The 27961-nt window shown below is 43.7% G+C and overlaps 1 protein-coding gene across 1 annotated transcript; it reads right to left on the minus strand.

Annotated features, from left to right (window-relative positions):
• Positions 1–5106: 5106 nt before the first annotated feature.
• On the minus strand, positions 5107–27952 carry LOC124035575 (glucose-6-phosphate isomerase-like). The gene is made up of 18 exons (XM_046349067.1): positions 27767–27952; positions 26916–27006; positions 26658–26726; positions 26344–26463; positions 26049–26132; positions 25753–25899; positions 25208–25279; positions 25059–25103; positions 24898–24951; positions 19792–19852; positions 19591–19634; positions 19342–19494; positions 17344–17473; positions 11668–11744; positions 7928–8056; positions 7577–7652; positions 7392–7458; positions 5107–5835 (listed from the first exon to the last, which is right to left on the minus strand). Exons 1-18 carry the CDS (start codon positions 27883–27885, stop codon positions 5712–5714), a joined length of 1662 nt encoding a protein of 553 aa, XP_046205023.1. The 5' UTR covers positions 27886–27952; the 3' UTR covers positions 5107–5711.
• Positions 27953–27961: the final 9 nt, after the last annotated feature.

Raw genomic sequence — 27961 nt, forward strand, 5'->3', positions numbered from 1 at the left:
CTGGAGGGTGGAGGATATATCTGATGATGGAAAACCAGGTCCTGGGATTTCCTCTGTTATTGTCAATCATAGCGGAGTAGAACGTGCAGTGGGCTTCTTTTATTGCTTTGAAATAACAAACCTGTTGGTCTTTAGAGGGGCGATAGATTAGTACGACACTGGGGGGAGGCCAAGAGTGTGCAAAGCTGTCATCAAGGTGGCTGCTTTGAAGAATCTTAAATATGAAATATATTATGATTTGTTTAACACATATTTGGTTACTACATGATTTCATATGTGTTATTTCCTAGTTTTGATGTCTTCACTATTATTCTACAATGTAGAAACTAGTTTTAAAAAATTAAGTAAACCCTGGAATGAGTAGGTGTGTCCAAACTTTTGACTGGTACTGTATATATATATATTTTTTTTTTTTAAATAAAAAAATGTCTCCCCACTTCCAACATTGTGCGCCTGCCGTCAAGCATAATAGTCCCAAGCCATTGTCACTGATGAACTAATGTACGAGTAAAGTCTTGTTTGTTACAGAATGCGTATTAAACTGTGCCAGGGACTAGAGTGAGAGGCAGAATATGGACTTTTTAAACTGTCTGCAGAAACTCAGAACCTGCACTGCATAGAGGGGGAAGAGAGGGAGGTGTACAGTTCTGTGTGGACTATTTTGGCTCATGAATGGATTTCCTACCGCCTTGCAATCCTTGATGTTTGAGCTTTTTCCGTAGGATTACAAGTTGAAGAGGTCCTTTTTTGAGTTCCTTACTTAGGGTTTGTTTTATCCTCTTCAAACTATGAAGGAATCTTCCTAAGTAGAAGATGCCAATGTGCCCCATTGCTGTACTACTAATAGGTGAAACTCTTCAATGCAGGTATTCAAAAGAAAACAATCAGCTAGCTTTACTTTGTTCATGTAAAAAATTATTAGATAAAAATTATCAATACTTGATTAGCTACTCTAAAACAAAAGTTTATTCAAGAAAAATGCACATTAAAAAACAATTAAAACAATAAATTACAATGAAAATATCAGAACAATCAGCCTAGGCTGCCATAAAAGCACCATGGCAACAATGCCTTGATTCTCTGTCAAGTGTACAGAGAATAACATCAGCATACACAATTAATGTTATTCTGAGTGTAGAGCGGTTTATATTTGTCATACAAACTGATTTGCCTGACTTTGCTTTTAAAGTAGTGAACAGAATCATTGTTGAAACAGGAAATGTGCTGCTTTTGATTTTGAGGTATTCCCCCTCTGAAGTCCAGAACAAAGGCTGTGAAGGCCTGAGGTTGGTCAGTCAGCAGGCCTGGAATTCAGGAGCGGTTGGTTGTGACAGAACAGAGCCTAGAGCTAACATGGATTGGGAAATGTTTATCAGGGCTAGTGCAGAAAATAAAGGTCAGCACAGGGTTGAGATAGAAAGCATACAAACTGACCCGCTGGACTAGAGTGTTGGGATGGTTCCAAGGACAGGTTCATTGGCAAAATGTATTTACTTCTGCCGTTTGGTTGTTCTGTGTAATGGATAATGGATGGGCATTGCATTGGGCAGGACTGCAGGGACTGGAGGTAGGTTATTTAGGTACTGTTATCCCCTCAGGCCATCTCTCTTTCTGTATTGTACTGTATTGGTGAATGAGTGGGCAGGTAGATTTCACTGGTAAAATATGTACTTACTACAATAGAGCTCCTTCAGGGTCAGACGCGGAGGAGGACGTGTGAGGTTCTTACCAAGTCTCCTAAAATACACCTCATCCCATCCAGATAAGTCACAATCAATGTCATTGTAATCTATTATGACTAACTGAGACATGCTCAGGTATAATTCAGTATGGATATGTACTGTACTGTATATGTGTAGGCGTAAGCAGCAGAACAGCAGCTGAGCACTTCTGAACAGTCATGTTCAGTTCAGTCATCGTGAGGAAGAACTCTGGTGTTGGTTGACAGCTCCAGGAGTTGGGGCACAAAGCACTCTTTATGTGTGTGAGGGTACCGCCCTGTTACTCAGGGAGCTCTGTGTGTGCGGTATAGCTGGAGCCCCAGGGACCCACTGTGAGGTGAGATCTGTTACACCATACAAAGGAAGCCTTCCCTCTGGAGCACAGAGATCCCTCCACCACCAGGAGCCCAGGCTGAAATATGCAGTCAACAGAATGACCTCATACCCAACATGATTCTATGGTTACAGACACGTTAGTCTGTGGTGTTGTATCTAAAAGTCAACCAATGAAACGTGTTAGATGTTAAATAGTTAACTAGTTAAACATCAGGACGTGACCTCTGACCTGTTAATATCAATGTGTATAACTGTCCTCTATGACCATCAACAACGTCACCGTGCTGGAGCGATAGAACGCCAACTGAAGGCTCAAGTCTATTTACTCTTCACTCCAAAATCACATGGCTTGAATAAATGACAGAGAGGTGGCCACAGGCCCGTGAGACTAAACAAGCCACAGCTGTCTGTCTGGTAGTTGGCAGAAATCAAGTCAAAAAGTTGATTGTCGTGCGGGTCAGAAAAACCTGACATGTACTGTATGTCTCAGAGATGTGACTGACAATATCACTGCCACCCCTGGCAGACTGGGATCCACAATGCCAGGGACCACCCAGAGCTCCACTGTTCCCACTGTCCACTGTTCCCACTGTCCACTGCTCCACTGTTCCCACTGTCCCCCTAGCTTTTATACTAGTCAGCAGTATGATGACGAGGAGCAATGCCTGCCCACGCACTTAGACTAACCTTTATATAACTCTAGTAGCCATGGGAAATATGGAACAGGGCCTGACTAAATGGCCCCTTTTTACAGCTGTGGGCCGAGGGTCCACCATGTGAGGGATGTCAAATGCAGATTCAGACTGGAGACCAACTGAGAAAATGAGAGGGCCATCCTCTGGGTTATAAGAGGGGAATCTGTGAGTTCGCTTTGCAAGTATTTCAGGACTAATATTTGCCTTAGAAATTAAATATCCCATGGAAAGTGTGTTGAGATATGAGATCATATTTGATCAATGGCATTCGTGCAAAGTTCAAGTGACTAGCAAACATAACTGTGAACTACAGGGTGAACTTTTCCTCAGAATAAGTTTTCATGGTACGTGTTACACATGCAGAAATGTGTCGTACATACAGTATTGACTTCAAAATATTCCAGGTTTGCGCTGGTCCTCATTGTTAAGCACATAGCTAAAAAAAATAGGAATTCAAATCATCTCTCAAGGGATGATGAGGCATAGACAAACACAAACCAGCTGGCTAATAGCCAGTTAACACAGATCCACTCCCAGCTCCTACTTTCCGTCACCTCTGTGAACTTGGGAATGTGTGTACAGACTGGAGGGGTGACGTTGCCTTGGCGACCGTGGTGTTGGGGAGGTTGAAGGGGAGCTCTTAAACAGGCCTCAGTGAGAATGACTGACAGGTCAACCAGTAAAGCATGCAGGGGGAATGTGAGGGAATGCAGTAGGCATTGTTCTTGAACCATCTCAGGAACATGCTCTGAACTGGCAGTCGTATTCATGTTCAAAATTCATGGTTTCAATGGAACAGTTTGAGCTGCATTCCTGAATGTAACTTGAAAAGTGCATGGGTCCTAGAACGGGTTGGTAGGCTATTCGGCAGACTACTTACTCATACTTTTCTCCCTGACCAAGCAGGTGCGAATATGAATCAAACTTATTTTTCTCTCTCTCTCACTCCAAAATTATATCAAAACTCACTTGTTATATTCTGTGCCACTGAGCCTGAAATAACTCAGGCTAAGTTATGATTGAAGTATAGAGTTGTTGCCAAGCAACAGGATTGCTTAGCCCACCACAGTGTCTTGGGTCCCTGGGTTTTTCTCTTTGTGCTCTTAGGCACTCAATAAATTATAACCAGGAGCAGTTTGGTACAGAGAAAAATAGTACTTCTCGGTTGGTTGAAACAAACATCACATATTCTTGCATACAGTATTATGGAAAAAGTATGTGCGGAGCAAAGTCATCTGTAATGTACTTGCTGGTCTTATGAGACATACACTGAGTTTACAAAACATTAGGAACACCTGCTCTTTCCATGACATAGACTGACCAGGTGAAAGCTATGATCCCTTATTGATACAGATGAAGGGAAGATTTTTAAGATTTGAGACTATTGAGACATGGACTGTGTATGTGAGCCATTCAGAGGTTGAATGGGCAAGACAAAATATTGAAGTACCTTTAAACAGGGTATGATAGTAGCTGCCAGGCACACCGGTTTGAGTGTGTCAAGAACTACAACACTGCTGGGTTTTTCACACTTTTTTTTTTAAACGGTCAACCACCCAAAGGATATCCAGCCAACTTGACACAACTGTGGGAAGCATTTGAGTCAACATGGGCCAGCATCCCTGCGAAATGCTTGACACCTTGTAGAGTCCATGTCCAATGAATTGAGGCTGTTCTGAGGGCTAGAGGGGCTGCAACTCAATATTAGAAAGTTGTTATTAATAATTTGTACACTCAGTGTATTCTTGCATACAACATCATGGTAATGTACTTGCTGGATTTATGATGAGACATATTCATGCATTACACAGCAAAGTCATCTGTAATGTACAAGCAGAAATTCTGATGAGTCATTGCTTGTTTGAAATTCACAGAGTATTTTGTTTAATGGAGTTTTAGCCGCATATCATAGAGCTTAATGATGATTAAACTGTCTCACATTGAGGGGCCTGCATATCACATGATGTTTTCCAGATGTATTTCTGCCTGCTGTTTGTTTTTCTCTGAGTATTGATGCTACTTAACAGTCTGTGATGTCTGGGGATTTGTGGGGATGGAAAATAGAGGAGATAGATTGACCTCTGCCCCTGTGTTCCAAAGAACAAACTCTGAGGCTGGTTTGGTTTACACTTGGCCAAATCTGGGGTCCTCTAATGCCATCTAGTGATGGTTTGGATATAAAGGAACACTTACATTCCCCTATGAGTAAAACTCATTGGATTTATTGAGAGTGTGGTTTGAAAGTGGTTTCCATTATTCATATATAAATGCATCATTATCCTCTAGGGTTGTCAGCAACTGCAAACTTCTGAACCGAATGCAGGCTAGAATCAACTAAGGAAACAGACAATAGCTTGGTGTAAATATGTTTATTAAAAGCCTTACTCCCCATCAGTGGAGTGGGATAGTCTGGGATGTAGTTTACACTCCCCTCCACAGGCTCACTCTACAGTAGCGTTCCCCTTTACAGTGGTAAACCCATAATTATAAACTGGGCGGTTCAAACCCTGAATGCTGATTGGCTGACAGCCATGGTGTATCAGACCGTATACCACGGGTATGACAAAACATTTATTTTTACCCTTCTAATTATGTTGGTAACCCAGTTTATAGTAGCAATAAGGGACCTCAGGGGTTTGTGGTATATGGCCAATATACCACGACTAAGGGCTGTGTTCAGGCACTCCGCATTGCGTCTTGCATAAGAAGGGTCCTTAGCCGTGGAATATTGGCCATATACCATACCTCCTCGGGCCTTATTGCTTAAACATACAACAGTACATAAAATACAGTCCGATGGCACAACAAACAAGACACAGACAGATGATTAAAAACATAGAAAGTGCTTATACTCCTCTGCGTGGTGACTGATGCTGCAGTCTACCTTCACTACAACCCAGACACCCCCCATCAGCAGGGGCGTAGGACAGGGAGGATGGATGAGGTAGGTGGTGGCAGGTTAGGCGTGGTTCTTCTTGATAAAGTTAATGAGCCCGTTGGTGGAGGAGTCATGAGAGTGGACCTCGCTGGAGCCATGCAGCTCAGGCTCGATCTTCTTACACAGAGCCTTACCCAGCTCAACTCTGAGATAGAGAGATAGTTGAAGTCGGGTGTTTACATACACCTTAGCCAAATACATTTAAACTCAGTTTTTCACAATTCCTGACATTTAATGCTAGTAAAAATTCCCTGTCTTAGGTCAGTTAGAATCACCAATTTATTTTAAGATTATTAAATGTCAGAATGATAAGCGAGAATTATTTATTTAATCTTTTATTTCTTATCGTTACATTCCCAGTGGGTCAGAAGTTTACATAGACTCAATTAGCATTTGGTAGCATTGTCTTTAAATTGTTGAACTTGGGTCAAACATTTTGGGTAGCCTTTCACAAGCTTCCCACAATAAGTTGGGTGAATTCTGGCCCATTCCTCCTGACAGAGCTGGTGTAACTGAGTCAGGTTTGCAGGCCTCCTTGCTCACGCTTTTTCAGTTCTGCCCACACATTTTTTATGGGCTTGAGGTCAGGGCTTTGTGATGGCCACTCCAATACCTTGACTTTGTTGTCCTTAAGCCATTTTTCCACAACTTTGGAAGTATCCAAAGTTGTCCATTTGGAAGACCCATTTGCAACCAAGCTTTAACTTCCTGACTGATGTCTTGAGATGCTGCTTCAATATATCCACATAATTTTCCTACCTCATGATGCTATCTATTTTGTGAAGTGCACCAGTCCCTCCTGCAGCAAAGCAACCCCACAACATGATGCTGCCTCCATGCTTCACGGTTGGGATGGTGTTCTTTGGCTTGCAAGCCTCCCCCTTTTTCCTCCAAACATAACGATGGTCATTATGGCCAAACAGTTATATTTTTGTTTATCAGACCAGAGGACATTTCTCCAAAAAGTACGATCTTTGTCCCCATGTGCAGTTGCAAACCATAGTCTGGCTATTTTATGGCAGGTTTTGGAGCAGTGGCTTCTTCCTTGCTGAGCGGCCTTTCAGGTTATGTCGATATAGGGCTCGTTCTACTGTGGATATAGATACTTTTGTACCTGTTTCCTCCAGCATCTTCACAAGGTCATTTGCTGTTGTTCTGGGATTGATTTGCACTTTTCGTACGTTCATCTCTAGGAAACAGAACACGTCTCCTTCCTGAGCGGTATGACGGCTGTGTGGTCCCATGGTGTTTATACTATTGTTTGTACAGATAAACGTGATACCTTCAGGCGTTTGGAAATTGCTCCCAAGGATGAACCAGACTTGTGAAGGTCTACAATTTTTTCTCTGAGGTCTTGGCTGATTTCTTTAGATTTTCCCATGATGTCAAGCAAAGAGGCACTGCGTTTGAAGGTAGGCCTTGAAATGCATCCAAAGGTTGACTCAAATTATTATCCAATTGACTCAAATTATGTAAATTATCCTATCAGAAGCTTCTAAATTCATGACATCATTTTCTGTAATTTTCCAAGCTGTTTAAAGGCACAGTCAACTCAGTGTATGTAAACTTCTGACCAGAGTGGACAGAATAGAATGTCAATGAAACATTTGTTCATACAATTTCATAGGATAAAGGCTCTGTTTATAATCTGTCATAGATTACACATTATAGAGGAGCTTGGTTTCAAATAGTCACACTTACCCCCACTGGTCAAAACTGTTGATCTCCCACATAACACCCTGGACAAAGATCTTGTGTTCATACATGGCTGTGAAAGCAACAACACCATACATTATTACTGGGAGCATAACAAGTAAATACATTATTTTGATCAATATTTCAAATATCATCGGTTGTTGGTTCACAGGTCCATATTCAGCTCTTACCAATAAGTGCTCCCAGTGTGAATGGGTTCAGCTTCTTGAAGACAATAGAGTTGGTTGGCTTGTTTCCTTGGAATACCTTACAGCAGAACAAGAGGAAATTGTAGAACCACACAACCTGTTGTAGACAGTTTTTGCATACTTGTAATTATACAGTGTTGCACCCTGTTTGAAGCTTCTTCCATCCTGATGCAAAACTTATTTTGTCCACTAAGAGGACGCACATCTCTATCAGAGCGACAGTGTCTGCCCTAGCAATAGACACACAATCACCCCAGTATAACAACAGGGTTTAAGCCCAGCCGGACTGGGGCTGCAGTCGACTTGCGCCATGAGGGATCTGCTCTCACTAACTTTGTGTGGCAGAATGGTTTCCAAAGCCTCTCCTGTCAGGCCGCCGGCCTCCAGTTCCTTCTTAGCCTCCTCTGTGGTCTTTCCTTTCATCAGAGCCTCAGTCTGGGCCAGGAAGTTGGCCATCAGGATCTACAGACACAGAGGATACAACAGGTAAGGCATTATCCCATTATGACATTATCCCTGAGCATTATCCCCAGTATCACACAGCATGAACACTGCATAGGTTATTTTGTCAGATAAACAGTAAAAGTAGGCATCACTTGAATAACTGAATGATTAGCTCAGTCACTGAATGGGAAGGTATTTACTCCCAGATTATTCCCACTGACACCACGTCATTTCAATGTGGATAATTGGGTAATATTCGGTTGAGATGTTGATCAATTAGATTACAACCTATATTCACCCACTCAAAAAGACAGCCAGAAGTTTGTTGAATTTCCAAAGTGTTATCACTATGCTTTCAACCATCTGTATAAAAGCTTAACCAAATTCCAATGGAAAAACCATGTCTGATTTTTGGTTTAGTTGTCACCCAAATGTCTGTCATTGCGCTTTCAACCATTTAAAAGCACAGCAAAGTTCAGGTGGGAATACACTGACAGATATTTTGTTTATTTATACAACAGATTGGGTTATTACTGTGCTTCATCTAATAGCTGAACTAAATGGCCTGGATTGAAGTTGAGACTTCATGGTACATGGTGCAAGAGATCAATGTGGTTTGAGATTCTATACAGATTATTACAGCAACATGCATATTTTATATGATTACATACAGAAATAAGAAATGTATGGATGGTTACAGTAACTTCATAATATGGCCATGGATGTGTTACTAATTTTAAGGTTGAACGTTACATTAGTTTGTAAGAAAGCCTTAACTTTGGGCTATTTACTATATTACAAAAGTAGTGCTGAATTTTGTTTGCTTGACAATGCAACCAAATATCAACATTTAAAGGAGATGTACAGTGCCTTGCGAAAGTATTCGGCCCCCTTGAACTTTGCGACCTTTTGCCACATTTCAGGCTTCAAACATAAAGATATAAAACTGTATTTTTTTGTGAAGAATCAACAACAAGTGGGACACAATCATGAAGTGGAACGACATTTATTGGATATTTCAAACTTTAACAAATCAAGAACTGAAAGATTGGGCGTGCAAAATTATTCAGCCCCTTTACTTTCAGTGCAGCAACCTCTCTCCAGAAGTTCAGTGAGGATCTCTGAATGATCCAATGTTGACCTAAATGACTAATGATGATAAATACAATCCACCTGTGTGTAATCAAGTCTCCGTATAAATGCACCTGCACTGTGATAGTCTCAGAGGTCCGTTAAAAGCGCAGAGAGCATCATGAAGAACAAGGAACACACCAGGCAGGTCCGAGATACTGTTGTGAAGAAGTTTAAAGCCGGATTTGGATACAAAAAGATTTCCCAAGCTTTAAACATCCCAAGGAGCACTGTGCAAGCGATAATATTGAAATGGAAGGAGTATCAGACCACTGCAAATCTACCAAGACCTGGCCGTCCCTCTAAACTTTCAGCTCATACAAGGAGAAGACTGATCAGAGATGCAGCCAAGAGGCCCATGATCACTCTGGATGAACGGCAGAGATCTACAGCTGAGGTGGGAGACTCTGTCCATAGGACAACAATCAGTCGTATATTGCACAAATCTGGCCTTTATGGAAGAGTGGCAAGAAGAAAGCCATTTCTTAAAGATATCCATAAAAAGTGTGTTTAAAGTTTGCCACAAGCCACCTGGGAGACACACCAAACATGTGGAAGAAGGTGCTCTGGTCAGATGAAACCAAAAGTGAACTTTTTGGCAACAATGCAAAACGTTATGTTTGGCGTAAAAGCAACACAGCTCATCACCCTGAACACAACATCCCCACTGTCAAACATGGTGGTGGCAGCATCATGGTTTGGGCCTGCTTTTCTTCAGCAGGAACAGGGAAGATGGTTAAAATTGATGGGAAGATGGATGGAGCCAAATACAGGACCATTCTGGAAGAAAACCTGATGGAGTCTGCAAAAGACCTGAGACTGGGATGGAGATTTGTCTTCCAACAAGACAATGGTCCAAAACATAAAGCAAAATCTACAATGGAATGGTTCAAAAATAAACATATCCAGGTGTTAGAATGGCCAAGTCAAAGTCCAGACCTGAATCCAATCGAGAATCCGTGGAAAGAAATGAAAAATGCTGTTCACAAATGCTCTCCATCCAACCTCACTGAGCTCGAGCTGTTTTGCAAGGAGGAATGGGAAAAAATTCAGTCTCTCGATGTGCAAAACTGATAGAGACATACCCCAAGCGACTTACAGCTGTAATCGCAGCAAAAAGTGGCGCTACAAAGTATTAACTTAAGGGGGCTGAATAATTTTGCACGCCCAATTTTTCAGTTTTTGATTTGTTAAAAAAGTTGGAAATATCCAATAAATGTCGTTCCACTTCATGATTGTGTCCCACTTGTTGTTGATTCTTCACAAAAAAAATACAGTTTTATATCTTTATATTTGAAGCCTGAAATGTGGCAAAAGGTCACAAAGTTCAAGGGGGCCGAATACTTTCGCAAGGCACTGTATCTACTGCTTGGATAGCTCCATCTGAGCCACGGGCTAAATCCCATTCTTTAACGTTTTGGCTGAGTTGGAGACGTGAATCCAACAAGTTAATAATAGGCTACAGTATTTATTGTATGTCAAAAGTGATGTTGAATTGTGTGTGGTTGTCAACGCAACCAAATATCAACATTTGCAGGAGACTTACCTTCATTGTGGATAGTTCCATCTGTGCCACTGACTTAGTCTGGGGTTAATTTTAGTTTGTCTACAAATTAATAATTGATATGCTGGATTACATCTCCATCTCAACCAAAAATCTAAATTAATTAATGGGATTTAAAAAAAAAATCAACTTTAAATGCACTTGAAATAAAGTTTGATCTGATTTAGTACTATTCTTTAACTTCAATTTTTGGTTGAGATGGAGACAGGAATCCAACATATCAATTATTAATTTGTAAATAAGCCAGACAAAGTCAACGGCACAGATGGAACTGTCCAAGCAGAAGATACATCTCCTTCAAATGTTGGAAACATTGAAAACCAAACACAATTCAATAAAACAAAATATCATTACATTTGAAATCAACCACAGCTTGAAACCCAAGGCCTATTGTAATGGTCTATTTTTTCTGTTGAATTCTGGGTTGAATTAAAACAATAGCTGTTGATTATTTTGAAAATGCTATATAGTCCTAAATAGTATCATTGATGATATATGAGTGGTAAAGTATGGTCACATTTCATTTGCTCTGTTAAACCTTCCCTTTGGAATGACTTGACAGCAACAGTGAATCTCATTCATTTTTAAGTGGAGATCTCTCAACAATCATTCTCACAATAGCATATTGGTAATTGTCCGAAACAAATATCATAGCTAAGCAGTGCTGGGCTTGGTTAAAAGCCTGGATGGGAGGTCAAAGGTTAGCTGTAGATAGATACATTCTCCAGTAGGAGGAGCTGCCCAGCCTATTCTTTTGAAGATCTGACATTGTTTTAAATGGTACAAATTCAACATATTTTAGATCCAATGTATTTTACACATAGATTACATGTCACAATACGTTGACAAATTACGTTGAAACAATGTTGACTTAACCAGTTTGTTCCCAGTGGGTTGGTAGTGCTGGAAGATGTGTCCTGTAGGGGTAGCCTACCTTATGGTGCTTACTTTCCCTGATGGGGTGCTGTGTCTGGGCAGGGATGAGGAAGTCAGCGGGGACCATGCGAGTTCCTGTGGAGGACACAGCAGTCACGCTGCATCTGTGACTAATATAACATATTACTCTTCCATAACATACATATTCATCCATTTCAGCTGACCATTAATCAATATGTTAATGTCATGTTTGTCATTCATTGTCATGTCTTGTCCCTGTGCTCCCCATGCTATTCGTTTCCCTCTGCTGGTCTTGTTTGGTTCTATCCCTCTCTCTCCCCCCTCCCTCTCTCACTCGCTCGCTCTCTCTTCTCTCTGTCGTTCCGTTCCTGCTCCCAGCTGTTCCTATTCCCCCTAATCATCATTTAATTCCCACACCTGTTCCCGATCCTTTCCCCTGATTAGACTCCCTATTTATTCCTTTGTGTTCCGTCCCTGTTCCGTCGGTTCCTTGTTTTGTATTCCATGCTGTAATTGCGTTTCGCCCTGTCCTGTCGTGTTTTTTGCCGTGATTGTGTATCACCCTGTCCTGTCGTGTTTTGTGCCTTCTTCAGACGCTGCGTGTGAGCAGGTGTCTCAGTTTGACTACGGCCTGCGCCTACCCGAAGCGACCTGCAGTCTGTGGCCGCTTCTCCAGTTGTTTTCCCCTCTACTGTCTAGAGGATTTCAGTTATTCGGATTTGAGCATTAATAAACTCTGTTTCTGTTAAGTCGCGTTTGGGTCCTCCTTCACCTGCATAACAGAAGGAACCGACCAAAGAATGGACCCAGCGACTTCAGACGCTCGTTACACTGCCGTCGAGATCCAAGGAGCCATGCTCGGCAGACACGAGCAGGAATTGTCTGCTGCTCGCCATGCCGTGGAGAACCTGGCCGCTCAGGTTTCCGACCTCTCTGGACAGTTCCAGAGTCTACGTCTCGTGCCACCTGTTACTCCCTGGCCTGCCGAGCCTCCTGAACCCAGGGTTAATAACCCACCTTGCTACTCCGGGCAGCCCACTGAGTGCCGCTCCTTTCTCACGCAGTGTGAGATTGTGTTCTCTCTCCAACCCCACACATACTCTAGAGAGAGCTCGGGTTGCTTTCGTCATTTCACTCCTTACTGGCCGGGCTCGAGAATGGGGCACAGCTATCTGGGAGGCAAGGGCTGAGTGCTCTAACAGATTCCAGAACTTTAAAGAGGAGATGATTCGGGTTTTTGACCGTTCAGTTTTTGGTGAGGAGGCTTCTAGGGCCCTGGCTTCCTTATGCCAAGGTGAACGGTCCATAACGGATTATTCCATTGAGTTTCGCACTCTTGCTGCCTCTAGTGAGTGGAACGAGCCGGCGCTGCTCGCTCGTTTTCTGGAGGGACTCCACGCAGTGGTTAAGGATGAGATTCTCTCCCGGGAGGTTCCTTCAGATGTGGACTCCTTGATTGCTCTCGCCATCCGCATAGAACGACGGGTAGATCTTCGTCACCGGGCTCGTGGAAGAGAGCTCGCATCAACGGTGTTTCCCTGCTCCGCATCGCAACCATCTCCCTCTGGCTTTGAGACTGAGCCCATGCAGCTGGGAGGGATTCGCATCTCGAATAAGGAGAGGGAACAGAGGATCACCAACCGCCTGTGCCTCTATTGCGGAGTGGCTGGACATTTTGTTATTTCATGTCCAGTAAGAGGCCAGAGCCCATCAGTAAGCGGAGGGCTACTGGTGAGCGCTACTACTCAGGTCCCTTCATCTAGATCTTGTACTACTATGTCGGTCCATCTACGCTGGACCGGTTCGGGTGCTACATGCAGTGCTTTGATTGACTCTGGGGCTGAGGGTTGTTTCATGGACGAAGCATGGGCTCGGAAACATAACATTCCTTTCAGACCATTAGACAGGCCTACGCCCATGTTTGCCTTAGATGGTAGTCATCTTCCCAGTATCAAATTTGAGACACTACCTTTAACTCTCACAGTATCTGGTAACCACAGTGAGACTATTTCTTTTTGATTTTCCGTTCACCGTTTACACCTGTTGTTTTGGGTCATCCCTGGCTAGTATGTCATAATCCTTCTATTAATTGGTCTAGTAATTCTATCCTATCCTGGAACGTTTCTTGTCATGTGAAGTGTTTAATGTCTGCCATCCCTCCCGTTTCTTCTCTCCCTACTTCTCAGGAGGAACCTGGCGATTTGACAGGAGTGCCGGAGGAATATCATGATCTGCGCACGGTCTTCAGTCGGTCCCGAGCCAACTCCCTTCCTCCTCACCGGTCGTATGATTGTAGTATTGATCTCCTTCCAGGGACCACGCCTCCTCGAGGTAGACTATACTCTCTGTCGGCTCCCGAACGTAAGGCTCTCGAGGATTATTTGTCTGTGTCTCTTGACGCCGGTACCATAGTGCCTTCTTCTTCTCCGGCCGGGGCGGGGTTCTTTTTGTTAAGAAGAAGGACGGTACTCTGCGCCCCTGCGTGGATTATCGAGGGCTGAATGACATAACGGTTAAGAATCGTTATCCGCTTCCCCTTATGTCATCAGCCTTCGAGATTCTGCAGGGAGCCAGGTGCTTTACTAAGTTGGACCTTCGTAACGCTTACCATCTCGTGCGCATCAGAGAGGGGGACGAGTGGAAAACGGCGTTTAATACTCCGTTAGGGCATTTTGAGTACCGGGTTCTGCCGTTCGGTCTCGCCAATGCGCCAGCTGTTTTTCAGGCATTAGTTAATGATGTTCTGAGAGACATGCTGAACATTTTTGTTTTTGTCTATCTTGACGATATCCTGATTTTTTCTCCGTCACTCGAGATTCATGTTCAGCACGTTCGACGTGTTCTACAGCGCCTTTTAGAGAATTGTCTCTACGTAAAGGCTGAGAAGTGCTCTTTTCATGTCTCCTCCGTTACTTTTCTCGGTTCCGTTATTTCCGCTGAAGGCATTCAGATGGATTCCGCTAAGGTCCAAGCTGTCAGTGATTGGCCCGTTCCAAGGTCACGTGTCGAGTTGCAGCGCTTCTTAGGTTTCGCTAATTTCTATCGGCGTTTCATTCGTAATTTCGGTCAAGTTGCTGCCCCTCTCACAGCTCTTACTTCTGTCAAGACGTGTTTTAAGTGGTCCGGTTCCGCCCAGGGAGCTTTTGATCTTCTAAAAGAACGTTTTACGTCCGCTCCTATCCTCGTTACTCCTGACGTCACTAGACAATTCATTGTCGAGGTTGACGCTTCAGAGGTAGGCGTGGGAGCCATTCTATCCCAGCGCTCCCAGTCTGACGATAAGGTTCATCCTTGCGCTTATTTTTCTCATCGCCTGTCGCCATCTGAGCGCAACTATGATGTGGGTAACCGTGAACTGCTCGCCATCCGCTTAGCCCTAGGCGAATGGCGACAGTGGTTGGAGGGGGCGACCGTTCCTTTTGTCGTTTGGACAGACCATAAGAACCTTGAGTACATCCGTTCTGCCAAACGACTTAATGCCCGTCAAGCTCGTTGGGCGTTGTTTTTCGCTCGTTTCGAGTTTGTGATTTCTTACCGTCCGGGTAGCAAGAACACCAAGCCTGATGCCTTATCCCGTCTGTTTAGTTCTTCTGTGGCTTCTACTGATCCCGAGGGGATTCTTCCTTATGGGCGTGTTGTCGGGTTAACAGTCTGGGGAATTGAAAGACAGGTTAAGCAAGCACTCACGCACACTGCGTCGCCGCGCGCTTGTCCTAGTAACCTCCTTTTCGTTCCTGTTTCCACTCGTCTGGCTGTTCTTCAGTGGGCTCACTCTGCCAAGTTAGCGGGTCATCCCGGTGTTCGAGGCACTCTTGCGTCTATTCGCCAGCGCTTTTGGTGGCCGACTCAGGAGCGTGACACGCGCCGTTTCGTGGCTGCCTGTTCGGACTGCGCGCAGACTAAGTCGGGTAACTCTCCTCCTGCCGGTCGTCTCAGACCGCTCCCCATTCCTTCTCGACCATGGTCTCACATTGCCTTAGACTTCATTACCGGTCTGCCTTTGTCTGCGGGGAAGACTGTGATTCTGACGGTTGTCGATAGGTTCTCTAAGGCGGCACATTTCATTCCCCTCGCTAAACTTCCTTCCGCTAAGGAGACGGCACAAATCATTATTGAGAATGTATTCAGAATTCATGGCCTCCCGTTAGACGCCGTTTCAGACAGAGGTCCGCAATTCACGTCACAGTTTTGGAGGGAGTTCTGTCGTTTGATTGGTGCGTCCGTCAGTCTCTCTTCCGGGTTTCATCCCCAGTCTAACGGTCAAGCAGAGAGGGCCAATCAGACGATTGGTCGCATACTACGCAGCCTTTCTTTCAGGAACCCTGCGTCTTGGGCAGAACAGCTCCCCTGGGCAGAATACGCTCACAATTCGCTTCCTTCGTCTGCTACCGGGTTATCTCCGTTTCAGAGTAGTCTGGGTTACCAGCCTCCTCTGTTCTCATCCCAGCTTGCCGAGTCCAGCGTTCCCTCCGCTCAAGCGTTTGTCCAACGTTGTGAGCGCACCTGGAGGAGGGTGAGGTCTGCACTTTGCCGTTACAGGGCACAGACGGTGAGAGCCGCCAATAAACGCAGGATTAAGAGTCCAAGGTATTGTTGCGGCCAGAGAGTGTGGCTTTCCACTCGCAACCTTCCTCTTACGACAGCTTCTCGTAAGTTGACTCCGCGGTTCATTGGTCCGTTCCGTGTCTCCCAGGTCGTCAATCCTGTCGCTGTGCGACTGCTTCTTCCGCGACATCTTCGTCGCGTCCATCCTGTCTTCCATGTCTCCTGTGTTAAGCCCTTTCTTCGCACCCCCGTTCGTCTTCCCTCCCCCTCCCGTCCTTGTCGAGAGCGCACCTATTTACAAGGTACATAAAATTATGGACATGCGTTCTCGGGGACGGGGTCACCAATACCTAGTGGATTGGGAGGGTTACGGTCCTGAGGAGAGGAGTTGGGTTCCGTCTCGGGACGTGCTGGACCGTTCGCTCATCGATGATTTCCTCCGTTGCCGCCAGGATTCCTCCTCGAGTGCGCCAGGAGGCGCTCGGTGAGTGGGGGGGTACTGTCATGTTTGTCATTCATTGTCATGTCTTGTCCCTGTGCTCCCCATGCTATTCGTTTCCCTCTGCTGGTCTTGTTTGGTTCTATCCCTCTCTCTCCCCCTCCCTCTCTCACTCGCTCGCTCTCTCTTCTCTCTGTCGTTCCGTTCCTGCTCCCAGCTGTTCCTATTCCCCTAATCATCATTTAATTCCCACACCTGTTCCCGATCCTTTCCCCTGATTAGACTCCCTATTTATTCCTTTGTGTTCCGTCCCTGTTCCGTCGGTTCCTTGTTTTGTATTCCATGCTGTAATTGCGTTTCGCCCTGTCCTGTCGTGTTTTTTGCCGTGATTGTGTATCACCCTGTCCTGTCGTGTTTTGTGCCTTCTTCAGACGCTGCGTGTGAGCAGGTGTCTCAGTTTGACTACGGCCTGCGCCTACCCGAAGCGACCTGCAGTCTGTGGCCGCTTCTCCAGTTGTTTTCCCCTCTACTGTCTAGAGGATTTCAGTTATTCGGATTTGAGCATTAATAAACTCTGTTTCTGTTAAGTCGCGTTTGGGTCCTCCTTCACCTGCATAACAGTTAAAGAGCTTATGGACCAGTGAGCAACATTATTTGGGTATGAGTTAAGAGAATATGAACTTTTAAAAGTCAGATTTTAACTGGACAGTTCCTTTAAGGAGGCAGTACCTTGGTGAATGAGCTGGTAGAAGGCGTGCTGTCCGTTGGTGCCAGGCTCTCCCCATACGATGGGGCCAGTATGGTAGTTGACACGTTTGCCATGAATAGTGATGTACTTTCCATTGGACTCCATGTCACCCTATAGACATCACATGAATTTAACATCTTCAGTGTTCTGTTTCAGTTAAATTTAAACTAATACTAAAACAACATTATCAGGCTATATAACTTGACTTGGTATGCACAGTAAAACACATTTCCATTTGATAAATACAAATCTGACAATATACGACCACATCCTACCTTCAGGGCAAGGAGTGGGTGTTTTATTTATAATTTTTTTTATTTTACCTTTATTTAACCAGGTAGGCTAGTTGAGAACAAGTTCTCATTTACAACTGCGAACTGGCAACGAGTATGAAGCGAGGGCCAGCCAACGAGTGCGTACAGGTCGCAGTGGTGGGTAGTATATGGGGCTTTGGTGACAAAACGGATGGCACTGTGATCGACTGCGTCAAATTTGCTGAGTGTTGGAGGCTATTTTGTAAATTACATTGCCGAAGTCAAGGATCGGCAGGATAGTCAGTTTTACAAGGGTGTGTTTGGCAGCATGAGAGAAGGATGCTTTGTTGCGAAATAGGAAGCCAATTCTAGATTTAATTCTGGATTGGAGATGATTAATGTGAGTCTGGAAGGAGAGTTTACAATCTAACCAGACACCTAGGTATTTGTAGTTGTCCACATATTCTAAATCAGAACCGTCCAGAGTAGTGATGCTGGATGGGCAAGCAGGTGCGGGCAGCGATCGGTTGAGGAGCATGAATTTAGTTTTACTTGCATTTAAGAGCAGTTGGAGGCCACGGAAGGAGAGTTGTATGGCATTGAAGCTCGTGTGGAGGTTAGTTAACACAGTGTCCAAAAAAGGGCCAGAAGTTTACAGAATGGTGTCATCTGCGTAGAGGTGGATCAGAGAATCATCAGCAGCAAGAGCGACATTATTGATGTATACAGAGAAGAGAGTCAGCCCGAGAATTGAACCCTTTGGCACCCCCATAGAGACTGCCAGAGGTCCGGACAACAGGCCCTCCGATTTGACACACTGAACTCTGTCTGAGAAGTAGTTGGTGAACCAGGCGAGGCAATCATTTGAGAAACCAAGGCTGTTGAGTCTGCCGATAAGAATGTGGTGATTGACAGAGTCGAAAGCCTTGGCCAGGTCGATGAATACGGCTGCACAGTATTGTCTTTTATCGATGGCGGTTATGATATCGTTTAGGGCCTTGAGCGTGGCTGAGGTGCACCCATGACCAGCTCTGAAACCAGATTGCATTGCGAAAATGCTACAGTTGGATTCAAAATGGTTGATAATCGGTTTGTTAACTTGGCTTTCGAAGACCTTAGGGGTAGGATAGATATAGGTCTGTAGCAGTTTGGGTCTAGAGTGTCTCCCCCTTTGAAAAGGGGGGTGACCGCAGCTGCTTTCCAATCTTTGGGAATATCAGACGATACGAAAGAGAGGTTGAACAGGCTAGTAATAGGGGTTGCAACAATGTCAGCAGATAATATAAAAAAGAGAGGGTCCAGATTGTCTAGCCCGGCTGACTTGTAGGGGTCCAAATTGTGCAACTCTTTTAGAACATCAGCTATTGGGATTTGGGTAAAGGATAAATGGGGAGGCTTGGGCGAGTTGCTGATTGAAATAGCTAGCCTTTGCTTTCTTAACTGCCTGTGTATATTGGTTCCTAACTTACTTGAAAAGTTGCATATCATTGGGGCTATTCGATGCTAATGCAGAACGCCACAGGATGTTTTTGTGCTGGTCAAGGGCAGTCAGGTCTGGAGAGAACCAAGGGTGTATAGATTTTATAGTAAATTGCCACAGACTGACACATTCTTCACTGTGTTTTGCTTTGGCTGTTTACTTATGTTACACTCAGTCATGTTTTAACTGTGGTAGTGACTCTTAACCCTGGTAAAGGCTCTTAACCCAGGTAGTGACTGACAGACCTGCTGGAAGTAGGCAGCGAATCGGTGCATGTACTGGTCATAAGGCAGCATGGCGTGGGTCTCGGCCTGGAAGAAGTTGATGTACCAGACACCCAGCAGAGCCAGGAGCATGGGAGCGTTCTTCTCCACAGGGGCTGTTTTGAAATGGTTGTCCTACAGAAACAACAGGGGGTCAACTCACACGTATTCATCTGACCAATAGAAAAGTTTCCAAGTCTTTGGACAGTGAGAAGAATTGGCTGTACTTACCATCCAGTGAGCCCCTTCTAGAAGCTTCTCAAAGTTGTCATAGCCTGGGAAGAAAGAAAAGACCAGACTTTGAGTTATACTTCAAATATCTCCTTTTAACAACTGATTACCAAGGTTTCTACTCAGGTAGAGTACAGGCAGCTGATCAAAGCATTAGAATATCTAAACCGGGAGAATAAACCTACAAGATAATGTACATACCGATGTGCAGAGCAATGGACAATCCAATACAAGACCACAGGGAATAACGTCCACCAACCCACTAAAACACAGAAACAATCTGGTTAGAAATGTGCACAATATCAACAAACATTTATTGAGCTTAATCATTTTCACAGTACAACTTTGAATATGCAACATGTATTCTTTCCCTCCAAAATGTAATGACCCTAACACCAATGTTATGTACCCGAGAAACATGACTCTTACTCAAATTACTATGTCAGTGCTGTGCATTCTGGTCTATGTATTTTATATTCATTGGTGTCTGGTAGTGTCCGGAAAAGATTTATAAACCTCAGAGCACTCTGCAGCTTACGCAATTGAAAGTGACACAGAGACAGGGAACTGTGCCTAAACTCACTTGGTCCTACAGCTTGCCCCAGAAAGAGGCCCCCTGCCTCTAAAAATTCCATACCATTGTCTTGAAATTCCTTACCATTAACCCTTATTTATCTGTGGTGACACATTTCAGCCCACTGCAGAGAATGAATCCCTCATATTACACAGCACTTCATTTGGGTAATATAATAAACAGTGTGTAATAAGTCACAAATAGCCGGGGAGGCCTATATATGAAAAGGCAGACACCAACTTCTAAATATTCTCACTTCTCATAATTATTTTCAATGCGAATGCCACCTTTTATCAGTAGTGGTGCGTGGGTAAAATCCCCGGGGAAGCCAATCCAGAAAAAAAGCCATATTACAACCCAAGTGTTGTGATAATTGCATTGTTTTCTCTATAATCTGTTAGTTCATACGCTATGACACCATGATACATTATATAGGCCTAAGGCCGAGACAATAAGAAGACACAGTGGCAGAATAAATTCAACCACACATTTGCTTCATTACAAAACCAAAAAGAGACACATCTGTCCGGTGAAGTCCACAGAACATATTGCATTTTTGGACGACAAATCAACTATTGATTTAGAACACAGAGTTACTGCAAGTTGTAAATAAATCAGGAGCTGCCTCCACTATTCCAGCACCATTTTAACATCATCTAATCACCTATTCTTAGTCTAATACAGTGACATCTAAAAGATACCAAAAACGATTTAGTCCAATCAACGTTAGCTAAATATGATTTCCCCCTGTGTTTAAATATTTTTTTATTTTACCTTTATTTAAATAGGCAAGTCAGTTAAGAACAAATTCTTATTTTCAATGACGGCCTAGGAACAGTGGGTAGAACGACAGATTTGTACCTTGTCAGCTCGAGGATTTGAACTTGAACCTTTTGGTTACTAGTCCAACGCTCTAACCACTAGGCTACCTTGCCACCCCAGGGTAGCCTATATGTATACACACACATGTACATATATATATACAGTGGGGACAAATCACATTGTATGGTTTTAAGTAATTAATTAGCATTTTATTGCATGACATAAGTATTTGATACATCAGAAAAGCAGAACTTAATATTTGGTACAGAAACTTCTGTTTGCAATTACAGAGATCATGAGTTACCTGTAGTTCTTGACCAGGTTTGCACATACTGCAGCAGGTATTTTGGCCCACTCCTCCATACAGACCTTCTCCAGATCCTTCAGGTTTCGGGGCTGTCGCTGGGCAATATGGACTTTCAGCTACCTCCAAAGATTTTCTATTGGGTTCAGGTCTGGAGACTGGCTAGGCCACTCCAGGACCTTGAAATGCTTCTTACGAAGCCACTCCTTCGTTGCCCGGGCGGTGTGTTTGGGATCATTGTCATGCTGAAAGACCCAGCCACGTTTCATCTTCAATGCCCTTGCTGATGGAAGGAGGTTTTCACTCAAAATCTCACGATACATGGCCCCATTCATTCTTTCCTTTACACGGATCAGTCATCCTGGTCCCTTCGCAGAAAAACAGCCCCAAAGCATGATGTTTCCACCCCCCATGCTTCACAGTAGGTATGGTGTCCTTTGGATGCAACCCAGCATTCTTTGTCCTCCAAACACGGCGAGTTGAGTTTTTACCAAAAAGTTACATTTTGGTTTCATCTGACCATATGACATTCCCCCAATCTTCTTCTGGATCATCCAAAAGCTCTCTAGCAAACTTCAGACGGGCCTGGACGTGTACTGGCTTAAGCAGGGGGACACGTCTGGCACTGCAGGATTTGAGTCACTGGCGGCATAGTGTGTTACTGATGGTAGGCTTTGTTACTTTGGTCCCAGCTCTCTGCAGGTCATTCACTAGGTCCCCCCATGTGGTTCTGGGATTTTTGCTCACCGTTCATGTGATAATTTTTACCCCACGGGGTGAGATCTTGCGTGGAGCCCCAGATCGAGGGAGATTATCAGTGGTCTTGTATGTCTTCCATTTCCTAATAATTGCTCCCACAGTTGATTTCTTCAAACCAAGCTGCTTACCTATCGCAGATTCAGTCTTCCCAGCCTGGTGCAGGTCTACAATTGTGTTTCTGGTGTCCTTTGACAGCTCTTTGGTCTTGGCCATAGTAGAGTTTGGAGTGTGACTGTTTGAAGTTGTGGACAGGTGTCTTATATACTGATAACAAGTTCAAACAGGTGCCATTAATACAGGTAACGAGTGGAGGACGGAGGAGCCTCTTAAAGAAGAAGTTACAGGTCTGTGAGAGCCAGAAATGTTGCTTGTTTGTTGGTGACCAAATACTTATTTTCCACCATAATTTGCAAATGAATTAATAAAAAATCCTACAATGTGATTTTCTGGATTTTTTTTCTTATTTTGTCTCCCATAGTTGAAGTGTACCCATGATGAAAATTACAGTCCTCTCATCTTTTTAAGTGGGAGAACTTGCACAATTGGTGGCTGACTAAATACTTTTTGCCCCACTGTGTGTGTGTGTATATATATATATATACACACACACACACACACACACACGTGTGTGTTTGTGTGCAAGTATAAAAAAAAATGTTGACTCACCCCACTTGTAGAGAAACGCCAATGTCATCCTCTTTTATGTTGCCTAAATGGTCTATGACAGTACACGCTTTTAGTTTTTGTTGTCCTAGGCTACCTAGCTAAAATACTTGCTCACTGGCTTAACAGCATTTCATGGGCTACGATATGCAGGCCTGCTAGTTAACATTACCTTACTACATTTGGCTACATGTTGAACTTCCATCCCCTCAGGCCAGGGGCACAATGTATGAATTTATGGTTGGGTCAGAATCGCCGTTATAATCATTGACCAGTATGGAAAATTAAGTAAAACCACGAGTCCAAATCCCTATCTCCATCGATGGCTAATTTAGGAAAGGGATGATTTTACCTAACTAGCTAGCCACCAGAGGACAACAGCACAACGAGATGCCACAATTCAAGTTTTTTTCTGTCAATAATGATGTTTGGCTTATGATGTGATTGGTCTGAAGCCAAATCCAAACTGGCTTCCCTTGACACTTTATTTGGTGCGCCAGGACAATTCACAGCTGAGCTCACTCAGTTTTGCTCAATGCTGATTGGCTATTATTTTATTTATTTTTCTATCAAGGGAGGCCAAATGCTCGCTGGCTTCCCTTGCATTCAATGCTACAGGCGGAAATAATGTCATACTCTTTCTGACCAGACAGCATCAGATATACGCTACAAGTACCGTGACTGTGTGGCCATGTACGCCTCCAACTCATCAAGTTTGCAGACAACACTACAGTGGTAGGCTTGATTACCAACAACGACAAGACGGCCTACAGGGAGGAGGTGAGCGCCCTTGGAGTGTGGTGTCAGGAAAATAATCTCACACTCAATGTCAACAAAACAAAGGAGCTGATCGTGGACTTCAGGAAACAGCAGAGGGAGCACCCCCCTATCCACATCGACAGGACAGTAGTGGAGAAGGTGGAAAGTTTTAAGTTCCTCGGTGTACACATCACAGACAAACTGAAATGGTCCACCCACACAAACACTCAAACTTTTACAGATGCACAATCGAGAGCATCCTGTCAGGCTGTATCACCGCCTGGTACGGCAACTGCTCTGCCCACAACCTCAAGGCTCTCCAGAGGGTAGTGAGGTCTGTACAACAACCACCCGAGCCACTGCCTGTTCATCACCCCGCTATCATCCAGAAGGCGAGGTCAGTACAGGTGCATCAAAGCTGGGACCGAGAGACTGAAAAAAAGCTTCCATCTCAAGGCTATCAGACTGTTAAATAGCCATCACTAACATTGAGTGGCTGCTGCTAACATACTGACTCAAATCTCTAGCCACTTTAATAATTTAAATATTGGATGTATTAAATGTATAACTAGTCACTTTAAACAATGGCACATTATATAATGTTATCATACCCTACATTACTCATCTCATATGTATATACTGTATTCTATACCATCTACTACATCTTGCCTATGCCTTTGGCCATCGCTCATCCATACATTTATATGTACATATTCATTCCTTTACACTTGTGTGTATAAGGTAGGTGTTGTGAAATTGTTAGATTACTTGTTAGATATTACTGCATGGTTGGAAATAGAAGACAAGCATTTCGCTACACTCGCATTTCGCTACACTATACAATTTGATTTGATTTGACAGAGGGGCGCTGTTTCGTTCGCTCGGACGCTTTCTCCGGTAACACGCAATCAGCCTCTTGCAAATTCAAGGACATTTATGAAACATAGAATAGACCAAAAATATTTCTTTCTTGGTCCATTTTGGGGAAACCTGGCTTCCCTTGGCATCCATGAATACACACCGCTGCCTTTTATACATATTACTTCTGAGAGCAAGCAGCTATCTTTACTCAGACGTGAAAGGGCACGGCATGTTAGAGCCGTTACCCTTTAAATACCAACAATGTAACTAAATGTAGCTTTCTGACCTTTGATGTGACCCAGCCTTTACAGTAACCTCTCCAAGGGAGAAGGTCACTACCAATAATATAATACTCTTTGAGGGCAGAGCTGGAGAGGGCGGCTTCTGATTACCCCACAGCTGCCAGCCTGTGAGCCCAGGCACCTACTTCAGTCAGAAGTCTACGCTATTTATAGCTGTTGCCTAAGCCCCCCCCCCTCAAAAGCCTGTCATTGCAGGAAGAGCACTGTACTACCCCCAATGCAATGCACATGACATTCTGCATCATCAGATAACATGCACTCACATCCCAGAAGCCAAACATGTTGTCAGGATCAATGCCAAAGGCCTTCACTAAGGGCTGCAGAGGAGAAAGAAAGAACCAAATTAGAATGTTATTTTATTTTACAGAAACACATGCAGCCCTCACTGCATTTCTGATGGTGTGTTGCAAAAATAAGAACTTACGCCGGCAGTGGAGAGCGCCACAAAGTGCTTGGCAACAGCAGATTTCTGTAAAGAAGACCATGTTTAATTTAACATACTTTGCATTCATCTTCAGTCATAGAATTCAACCTCTTTCCCTGTATTTTTCTAAAGGTAATAAGGCTACCCACATCTTTAGCGTGCTCAATGAACCATTCCTTGGCAGACTCTGCGTTGGTGATGGTCTCTTGGGTGGTGAAAGTCTGAAAAGGGACAGTTCGATCACTACAGTAACACCAAAGACATTCCATTTCAAATGTGTGTTTAGGCTACTGTGTACAGTACTAAACCACTAGCAGTTCATGCTGCTCTCTCCACCCAGTCTCAGGGCTGGGTGACAATAGGAAAGCCATTCAGACATAATTTTGGCTACCACTCTACAGAGGCATAGGAGAGAAGGCACGACATGGCATGCAGCACCAACTGATCCCTTTGTTTCACTGGAAACGTCCATTGTATCAAACAACTGTTGCTCCTAAAGCTGAGTGGAACTTTATGAGTTTTCCATATTATCAGCTGTAGAGTTTATTTGCTCTTTGTCAGTTACTTTTTGTTTGTCTTTCTTGTCAATTTTTTAGTCCAATTTTGAAGACTAATATCTCTCTCTCAAGTGTTCAGACAAAACAATAAAACCATTGAATGCACTGGTACGGTAAAGAAAACCAAAAGCGGGCACCTTGGAGGCCACGATGAACAGGGTGGTCTCAGCATTGAGCTCAGCCAGGGTTTTGGCGATGTGTGTGCCGTCAATGTTGGAGACAAAATGCACACGGGGACCTCCCTTGGAGTAGTTCTTCAGAGCCTCAGTCACCATTAGAGGACCCTGGCAAAGAAGACAACAAATACACAGTGATGGCAGAGGTAGCTTACACACCTAATAGTGAAACATCATATTGCCTAGGTAAATAAAGGTTAAATAAATTTTTAAAAATATTGACAATTTAACAAATGATACGCAAGAATTTTACTTACCAGGTCAGATCCACCAATGCCGACGTTGACAACGTCTGTGATGGACTTTCCAGTCCAGCCCTTCCACTCGCCACTGCGAACTTTCTACCAGACACAAACGTGTAGACCATTGAATAAAGTGCCTACACAATTCAGTCAAATTTAATTTGTTATGCCTTGAATGCCACAGGGAGATAGCTAGCAATTCTATGTATAAACGTTACTGTAACTATTCAAATTGGAAATAAAAACGGTCTCACTAAGAGATTTGGGGGATTGCTACGAAATTGAGACCCTTGGGTCAGCTCCCACTCACGTGGCAGAAGCCCTTCATCTTCTCCAGGACTTTGTTGACCTCAGGCATCACATCATGTCCGTCAACCATGATGGGATGGTTGGAGCGGTTCCTCAGAGCCACGTGGAGCACAGCACGGCCCTAACCAAACAGGAGGAGAAGATACAGTAAGGACACACACACTGATATGCGAATTACAGCAAATGTATGTAGTGCCATTTATTTGTTTCAAACCAATTTATGAGGTGTCAGGTGTGTTACATTTGGCCATTCATTATCACAATGATAATAACATTGATAATAAACCACGCTCAGGCTAAAGCTCAGATACGCACCTCAGTGAAGTTGATCTTGTCTCCATGGAACATCTTGTCCCTGGCGGCCTCAATCCCCCTCGACTTGCCCTAGAGAAAACATATATACATCTATTGGTGGGCAAATGCGCCTTCCATGTCAGAAAGGTTGATATGGTACTGGACGCACAGCAGAAGAAGACTGTTTTTATAATGACTGTAGGTAAATGCCAAATATAGTATGGCTATTTGTAATTGTTGTGTTATTTGAATCATTATGATAGAGAAGCAGCCATTTACCAGTTCGACCAACATCTTCATGACATCCTCAGTGATGAGATTCTTAGAGTAATCAATCAGAATGTCTCCATGATCTGTCTTCAGCGTTGTGCTATTCAGACAGAACATTTGACAGGGTGAGTGATCTGTTGCCACAGATATCCTATTAAATGAGGGATTCTATATGTAATTCTGTTTCTGGATTTAGGCAATTAACTCAACAACCTTTTGCCCACAAGTTACAAAATCAAACAGCCATTTACCATGAAACAAATATAAATCGGTTTTGTTTCACCACAAGCATTTTGTAGTGTATTTGAGGGGTAGCCCAATCGAAACCCACCTATTTATAATTCCAAGGCAAGCAGGGTATCCCAATTATACTATTTGCTTGTGTATGTGGAAGTGCTTGTAATGCACTTAAGAAGGTTAGGGTTATTACAATACAGATAGCAATACAGACAGACATCAGACAACACACCAGCACACCACTAGCAGTACATGAAGAGAGTTCAGACAGAAGTGCTGTGCATTTTTTATGGTGTGGAAGCCCATAAGCTACTCTGATAAAAGGCATTACTTCATATTTTGGGGAAGGAGACAGTTGCACCAGAATGAATATGTCACTGATGCAATAGCGAAGATCTCAAATTGTACAGTCGTTTTTTTATTGGCAGTAGCATCTGTTCATGATGACATATTATGGGCTTTGTCTAAAGGTAGCCTGAAGTGAAGACAACATTTTCTAATGGACAGCATTTGAATTGAAATCACATGTTACACTGGTGATGTTGTTTTTTTTAGAATAAGGATACTGTGTGTATCTTCAACAAATTAACACTAATTAATACTAAAGTCAACCATAAAGATACCTGAATTTGTGGAATCTCTCCTTGTCTTCCTCGAACATCTTCCTCATGTTGAGGTGCAGAGCATGTTCATGGTACCATTTCTCCAGTTTCTGGAAGGTTGGGTCGTGTGTGAGTCCCATGGTGTCGAGAGGTGCTGGGCGCGGTCCTTTCAGCTCAACTACCCTGGTTGAGTGAGACTGTAAGGTGCGAGAGGAG

This window comes from Oncorhynchus gorbuscha, linkage group LG05 (assembly GCF_021184085.1).
Source record: "Oncorhynchus gorbuscha isolate QuinsamMale2020 ecotype Even-year linkage group LG05, OgorEven_v1.0, whole genome shotgun sequence".
Lineage (NCBI taxonomy): Eukaryota > Metazoa > Chordata > Actinopteri > Salmoniformes > Salmonidae > Oncorhynchus > Oncorhynchus gorbuscha.